Here is an 8,286-nt window from a genome sequence, read left to right on the forward strand (position 1 = left end):
AAGGAAAATCAACTTGATCAGAACAATCAAGAAGATATGCAGTTGTCACCTTTCCCAATTTAATTAGCAAATCTTAAGGGATAATTTGATCATTGACTTTTAAGATTATGCACTATTAGGAAATTCACATACAGAGTGACAGCTACTTATTTCCTAAATTATTCATATCAGCATGCTCTATCTTAGTCATTAAAAAAAAATAATAATAAATGAAAAAGTCATATTCAAGCCTAGTTAAAATTTAAGGTTTACAGTTTTTCAAAAAAAATTTTAAGATTTACCAAAAATCAATCAATATTACTTGTATTGTATTAGCACTCGAAAATCGCAGTTCAAGTCATGCTGTTTACGTTTTTGAATCCAGAGCAAGTAGTTAAAATCAAGTACCTGAATATAGGTCGGTTCTGTCTGAGTCTACTAATGTTGCCCAGAATCTGTAACAAAGGCTCTTTTACTAATTAGCATCCTAAGACTGTAATAAGACACTCTAGTCAACATATCAAGAATAATTAGAAACGTAATCCAACCAAATTATCAAAATCACAATGCAAAGACGCTTTAACTCAATAAAGGTTGCTTCCAATCAAAGTATCAAGGACCAAGTATTACAGGAAAAACAATCACTATATTTCACTTTCAACAAACTTTATGAAAAATGTGCTTTATACAAGAATGAAGCAATCATTGCAAACCCTTATCAACTTAATCTTCAACAATGACTCAAAAAATGTGTGCTAAAATCAATCAATAGTAGTTCACCTCAAGTGAAAAGTCACTAAACAAAACTCCTATATGCTTGTCCCTCAGTATTTAGGGAGCATGCAGACTCTACAAATACGTTCTGCAGAAAAATGTATTTTGTACAATTTCAATGACTAAACCTATCTACACGAACACGCGTTCAACAAAAACAAAATTCCCCACTCACAAACTCCTCTATAAATTCGTCTATCAGCAAACTTTGTATTTCTTGTGCTATCAAATCTGTTTCCTCTTCTAAATCTAACCATTCAATCTCCTTTTTACACACTTCATCAGATTTCTTCTTAATAACCTCTTGCTGGTTGACCAGCAACGACCACAGGTCTTCCTCAATGAGATCCTGACTTTTTTGCCTTTGACAAAATCTTTTCGCTACAGGTTTCTTCCATGTACTTGGGCCAACAGAAGGTTTGACTATCTCCAAGAGCCCCAAGTTTAAGCGATCAAATAATAGCCGTCTTTCTGACTTTTCCCATGGCATATGCTTGCCAAACTTCTTCTCTAACTCATCAAACACAAAAGGTTCCAAGACATAACCCCGCAAGCACCAAGTTTTGCTTTCTATCTCCAAGTCCATCATTTGAAGACCGGACTCCACCAACACATCAACTACATATGAGAAATCCAAGCTTTCTTTGATTAAAGTTTGATAAACTTCCATTATTTGTGGATCATTCTGATATAAACCAACCGAATCTTCATAATCGCCCCCCTCACTAGATACTACCATCTCAGGTCCCTCTGATCCTGACTCTAAAGACATGGTTTCTATGAGTTGAAGCTTTCTTTGCAAACCTACACACACAATAGAGGATCTAAAATTTAGAGAGACAACATTATCATCTATAACAGAGTCAGTAAATAAGACTTTTTTACCAACCTTGGCAATCGTTCTCTACTTGATCAGACAAATATCCCACTGCCTCCACAGATATATTTGGAATATGCATGCAACCTTCTGGGCCTTCCAATGAACTCACAGGAGACCTTGGCTCAGCAGCCTTGTCTTTCTTTTTTAACTACAAAAATGACATCCAAATAATGAGAAGAGAAGTACTGAAATGGACTAAGGAACCATTGTAAAGACTAAAAATTAGGAGGATGATAGCTTTTGGAAAAAGAGGATTGGGGGGGGGGGGGGGGGGGGGGAGGGAGGGGTTGGACCAGAATTATCTACAAAACAACTTCCTTAACCGATTTAAGGATATTTATGAAAAGGTAATAAAGCCAAATCAAGCTCAAACAAGAAACAACACAATGTAAATGAAATTCCATGAATGAAGTTATATGTCTCTGCTAATTATGTATATAAGACCTCCAACATTTATCTTTAACAAAGGTAACATCCTCCAAGATTTTTCAATATTTCATCCTATTCTGGAAGCAAAGCTCCCACAATACCTCAAATCTTGTCTTATTAATGAAATAAGTGTGTTATAACGGTTTACAATCCAAGTCTCCAACTGCGGGAATCATCCTCATGCAATTTCTCAAACACTTTGCCGCATCTTTATTTGAAGGTATAGTATATTAAAACTACTAGTAACTAAGGATTTTAAAACCAGACCCAAAAACAGTACTCTCCCAATAGACACAGTATATTGATCTTCAAGCTTCAATAAAGTTATTAAGATTTAATGAGAACACCACAAAACTTTAATCAAAATTCTAGATCAGTTTCTAGAAAAATTGAGAAATTCTCTATTTCATCAAGCCTGTAGGACCTGACGTCAAAAACAAATTACCAGAGGAAACAGCCAAGACAGAAATGACCTACGTGGTGGCTGAAAGAATTGAGACTATAGCTGCCACAATCAGCAACAAGAATAAACATAGCATTTTAAATCTGGAGTAGATGAAATGTAGATAAAAAGCATGGCTCGTTGCTTTGCAACAAACAGATTTAGAAGCAATGTATAAGAAGGGTTTCATTCATATTTTAGCTCTTCCAAGTGTAAAAATTACCCTCCATCTTAAATTATTTGCAATTTTACCAACCCCATATTACACCAGCGTATATTGATAAGTCATATGAGGATAAAATAAAGTTAAAAGGTACCTGGTGCTTCCAAGATTCTTGATCTCCCAACAAAATGCATGAAGTTGACTTAGCTGACGAGTTCTCCCTTCTAACTTCAGTAGACAAGTTCACTCTTTTATGCTCATCATCAGAAAGGCCCTCTGTCTCCAAGGCTAGATTACAATTTGTAGACAAGGGTTCAACAGTGTTGTTTTGAGAAACAACCTTCTCTCGATGCCTTCCCTTAATCTCATTCAAAATGATGTGAGCCTCGTGGTAAGCAGGACTCTCTAAATCTGAAAAGGCCGTGTTATTTACAGAATTGATCGATGTCAAAGTTTCTTCATGTGACTTATCTTCCGCAAGCTCAACTGAATCATTAAGTATTGTGGAAGCTGCATGATGAATGCCAGGCTTCTCTGAGTCTAAGCTATTACATTCAGATGTTGATTGTACATCTTTATGCCCAATATTGTCCTCCCCTGAGTCATTGCATTGCTTAATACCCCACTTTCCTGGTCTCAAGCGCCAACTTTTATCAAAAGTAAATTGCCTTGCTCTGCTTCTGGGAACCCAAGCAGAAGGAAAACGTGTTGGTTTGGACAAATATCTGGCTGCAGAAACCGGACAAACATTCAAAGTGTCAGTATGTAAAGGAGTGTTGAAATTCCCATCACTACTGTTGAGGACAGAATCCCTTCTATTACTGCTTGTAACAAACACTTCATCTTGGATTTTGCTGCTTCCACAAGATGTTCTAACCTCCTCAGAGCATTTCCTTGTTCTGTACCTTTCTGAGATCTGTTTTCTGACTGTCTGAGATACCCTGCTAGAAGATCCATCAGCTGAATTGAAAGACAAAGCTTCATGTTTTTTCTCTGAATCAAATAAACGAGCTGATAAAGTCATTTTTTCCTCATCATTTTCAGAATTCTTTTCACCTCTAGGCCTTGAACTGGATAACTCTGCACAACTATGCCAAATACTATGCTTTACTTGACCCGAAATTTGCTTTGCTATTTCCTGAGATGACAAAGAGCCATGAGTAGGAGACTTTAAGCTGTTATAGAAGCTACTCGTTTTCCTCCCTTGAAAATGTCCATTAATCCCTTCAGACACAGATAATTTTCTTTTCCGGTCACTAGATGAGGAATTAGATGATGAACGTGAATTCCTAGCAAGAAAGGACTTCTCAGTTCGACAAAGCAAACTCTGGTAATCAATCACACTTGCTCCTCTTAAATAATCAGCTGTATCTTCACTTTCCTCCATGTAAGAATCAACCTCATCCAAATACAAGAATGCTTTCTTCCTCTTAGCAACTGAAGCAATATTCTGAAGATAGTTCTGAGAGAGTACTTTATGCCTTTGATGTGCAGTATTCAAGTTTGATGGTCTATCAATACCCATCAACTTTGCTAAAACACTCGACGCATTACTTTCTGTTGCCATTTCCCAATGCAGTAACCCAGCTGCTACCATATACAGCTTCAACACACTAGATGCATAACAAAGACAGGACAAATCAACACGAAAATTCCACGAAACGTATCATAATTCATCATACATGCACCTTTAGTTTTAAAAAAAAAAGTATGAAGAACACAAATTAGCACCGCACACTTTTAGACCCACACTCTATATATCTAACATAAATCTCTTTGGAACCATAATTGCATCATGCCAGAGACAGCATACACTAATTACAACTCATACTTTCATTAATTTTTTTTATTTTTTTTTTATCAAATTAATTAAAGCTAGAAAAGACAAATATAATGCTCTACTCAGCACTCATTAAATTTGCATAAGAAGCCACTCAGAAATTCACTAAAAAAGCAAATTCCTACAACATACAATAATCAAAAATACAACCCACCAAACAGAATTTTCTGCATTAATTTTTTCACATTAAACATCAAATATAATCTATAGTAAACAACATTTCTCTACATTTTTTAAATCCCTATATAAAATTGGACCGATATTCTCTAGAAATTTATATATAGGGCCTCAAAGTTCGGGTTCTACAATAACGGTCGGATGTACATGAAGGGGAAAATATGAAGATTCGGGCGAAAAAAAGAAATTTCTGAATATAAAAAGTGTGCATTGCAGAGAAAACCCATTAATATTATAGCTAAAATTCACTAAAGCATGAAAGTGGTTACACAGTGATTCCATACAAGCAAAATAATGACAAATAAAGCCAAATTATTATAATAAAAATAACATACATAATTATTCATTCTCCATTATTTAACATTAAGAATGCCAACAACTCCGAGAACACTGAAACCCATCTTCCATTAATAAAAATTAAACGAAAATCATCAAAGTATTTATAACCCAGAATTCAATAATACCCAGCTTCAGATTATAACAAACATAAATACAAAATGAATGAACATAAACCAAAATAAAATTTAACAAAAATCAGAAAACTAACCTTAACCCAGAATTATTACAGAGAGGAAGAAATCGCCCAAATGAAGAAAAAATGGATTGAAACAAAAATTCAAAAGAATAAAGAAAAATCTGTCTAAAAATAAACCCAAAATGAAAATGGAAAGAAAGAAAAAAGGGTTAAAAAATACCCGAAATTGCGGGAAAATTAGAGAAAAACTAGGAAAGAATTTGACGAAAAAATTTGGAAGTAAGAAAAAAAAATTGGATGTGAAGTAGGAAGATGAGAAGACTCGCCGGCCGACATTTAGAAAGTCGAACCGGCCCGCCAAAGGCTATGACATCTCTTAAAATAAAAATTGGACGCAAAATTTGTTTTTGTATGGAGTAATAATTAATTAATTAATTAATTGATGCTAAATATGTCATTATCATATACGTATATGGTATATCTACTTGCCAACTTATATGATTCAACCCAAATTTATAATGTTATAGGTCAATGGAAATTGGAAATGCGAGGGAAAGTGAACTATATCATGCATTTGCAAATGGGTAGGCGCCATGGGGTCCCTTTTTATTTTATTTTTTTCAATATTAATAATTCATGTTGGTTTTGGTTTATAACCAGTTTTTAGTAAGGGGCTAAGGGTTGTTCTTTTCAACTTATTTTTACTGAACTGAAATTAATTTTACTGAACTGAACTTATTTTTACTGAACTGAAATTATTTTTACTTAATATTATTTTTTTAAGGTGAATCAAACAGGGCCTTAATTACACAATTTTTCCACATGTTACTATTAATTTTATTATTTTTTTGTTTTTTATTTTTTATTTTTTTGAAAGGGCATGTTACTATTGATTAGTAAAAAAAAAAAGTAAGGGGCTAAGGGTTGTTCTTTTCAACTTATTTTTAGTTCATTTTAATTCAGTTCAGCTCCAATGAGTTAAGTTCGGTTCTGTTCTTAAGTTCTTTCTCTCATAAAATATTCAGTTTAGTTCAGTTTGGTTCAGCTCCAATAAGTTCAGTTTAGCTCAGTTCTGTAAATCTGAACAGACTCTTATTCGGAGTAATTTGTATTCACACAACAAAATAATTATTTTGATAAATTACTTGTATAAATTTGTATACATCGCGTTTTGTATGCAGTTGGCTACAGTGCGTGGCCACTTGTAAAACAACGAAATAATCTCTATTATACTAACATGGTAACCCCTTATTATATTTATTGAATACCACTTAAGTGTCAAAATAACCCCTATAACACTGACAAAATAACCTATACACCATGCGACCAGCTACCTATAAAAGTTTCCATTCATATATATGCAACTATATATATATAATTGTCTATAATAGATAACACAAAGTAAATGACATACAGTAATATAAGTTTTCTCTATATATGTGGTTTAATTTGTTGAAAATAATTTAATAGAGTTAGAATCCTCTTTATTTTGCCCATTTTTATAAATCGAGGATGCAAGGAAATGTATGGGTTTTTTTTTTTTTTTTTTTTTTTGTGCAATTATATTTTGGAAAAATAAAAAAATATCTTACTCCCTCCGTCTTTTTTTTTTTTTTTTTTTTTACATTCCTGCTTTCCTTTTTGGGTCTTTCAAAATTACATTCCTACTTTCCTTTTTTAGTAAGTGAATTTTTACCAAATATCCCAAATAATTCCTATTTTTCTGTTTTGCTATCAATATTTTCTCTATTTTCTCACTCTTATTTTATCATTCTCACTCTTATTTTCCCACTCCTCCTTCATCGTTGTTTTTGGGTTCTTCCACCAGGTTCTCTCTCTACTCTCTTCTTCATCCTCTCTCTCTTTCTCTCTCTCTCTCTCCTTAATTCTCATGATTACATCTGAAATAGTCTTCTCTACAAAAGTATCATGTGAATTTTGCACAAATAGTGTTCCTTTTTCGTAGATTTGAAGTTTTCGTAATCACCGTTTATTTTCTCTCTCTTAAAAAACCATCAAATCTAGGGTTAGCTTGCTCAATCGATGTTTATTATGCATTCCCCCCCGATTATTTTGAGGTAATTTTCGACAACCTTCATCAATTTCTTTGAAACCGAGTTTCCCTCTTCCATTTATTTTCGAAGGATGTCTAAGAATTCGAGTTCCTATCTTCCAAAACAACCAAATCGTCCTGTTTGGGATGAACGGTTTGGCCCAAATCCTGATGTTTTGTTTCGTTGCGATAGTGATGATGATGGTGGGAAAACTCCACCTTATGAGTGTTCGGATCATGACTGTCATTGACCAACTAACTGCAATGGCAACCATTCTTACAGCTTAGATGTTTGGAGGAGGCGATTTGGTCGTTACCTCGACCCTAGGGAAGAAAGTGGTTGTTTTAGGTGGTCTGTTGGTGACGGTGACGGTAAAACCCTAAGTGGTGAGGAGGTGACATCTAAAATGGCTGAAAAAAGTTCCTTGTTTGGGATGAGCGGTTTGGCCCAGATCATGATGTTTTGTTTCGTTCTGATAGTGATGATGATGGTGGGGAAACTCCACCTTACGAGTGTTCGAATTGTGACTGTCACTGGCCGATTGAAAGCAATGGCAACCATTCTTACAGCCTAGATGTTTGGCGGAGGCGATTTGGTTGTTACCTCAACCCTAGGGAAGAAAGTGGGTATTTTAGGTGGTTTGTCAGTGACGGTAAAACCCTTAGTGGTGGGGAGGTGACATCTAAAATAAACAAAAAACATGTTGAGGAAGTTAACTGCTCCCTTGTTACTGAAAAAAAAGCCTCTGCTGTTAAAAAAAGTCCCCTGTTGATGAAAAAAGTCCCTTGTATTTGGTTATGTGAGTAACTCTAGCAGCACTATGTCATCTCCATCTTCAGTTCGTCATTACACATTTTGCTATATGAGTAACTCCAGCAACACTAATTCGCCTTCAAATGACGTTAATGTTGGCGGCTACGTAAGTGATTCATGTGAATCACATAGCTAAGTATTCTTCCTCCTTTTAAATCTATGTTGTTTAAGAACTTTTGATTAGGTTAGTTGTTGAAAGTGTATGCTAGCAAGTGTGATCTCTTGCTGGCCAGGGGAATTATGTGTGTTTGAATGAGGAG

The 8,286-nt window shown here is 34.6% G+C and overlaps 1 protein-coding gene across 1 annotated transcript; it reads right to left on the minus strand.

Annotated features, from left to right (window-relative positions):
* Window positions 1–605: 605 nt before the first annotated feature.
* Window positions 606–5,646, minus strand: LOC145556130 (uncharacterized). Its single transcript, XM_081617789.1, has 4 exons — window positions 5,232–5,646; window positions 2,822–4,280; window positions 1,643–1,781; window positions 606–1,557 (listed from the first exon to the last, which is right to left on the minus strand). Exons 2-4 carry the CDS (start codon window positions 4,262–4,264, stop codon window positions 902–904), a joined length of 2,238 nt encoding a protein of 745 aa, XP_081473915.1. The 5' UTR covers window positions 4,265–4,280; window positions 5,232–5,646; the 3' UTR covers window positions 606–901.
* Between the last annotated feature and the right edge of the window lie 2,640 nt (window positions 5,647–8,286).

This window comes from Chenopodium album, chromosome 8 (genome assembly GCF_948465745.1).
Source record: "Chenopodium album chromosome 8, dcCheAlbu1.1, whole genome shotgun sequence".
Classification (NCBI taxonomy): Eukaryota; Viridiplantae; Streptophyta; class Magnoliopsida; order Caryophyllales; family Amaranthaceae; genus Chenopodium; species Chenopodium album.

Bases quoted from the DNA above. Each gene is read 5' to 3' on its own strand.
- LOC145556130 (XM_081617789.1), bottom strand. From the start codon at position 4,264: ATGGTAGCAGCTGGGTTACTGCATTGGGAAATGGCAACAGAAAGTAAT. The intron at 1,782-2,821 runs GTACCTTTTAAC...TCATTTTTGTAG, and splicing joins AAGAATCTTGGAAGCACCAG to TTAAAAAAGAAAGACAAGGC. The intron at 1,558-1,642 runs GTTGGTAAAAAA...TTGTGTGTGTAG, and splicing joins AGTAGAGAACGATTGCCAAG to GTTTGCAAAGAAAGCTTCAA.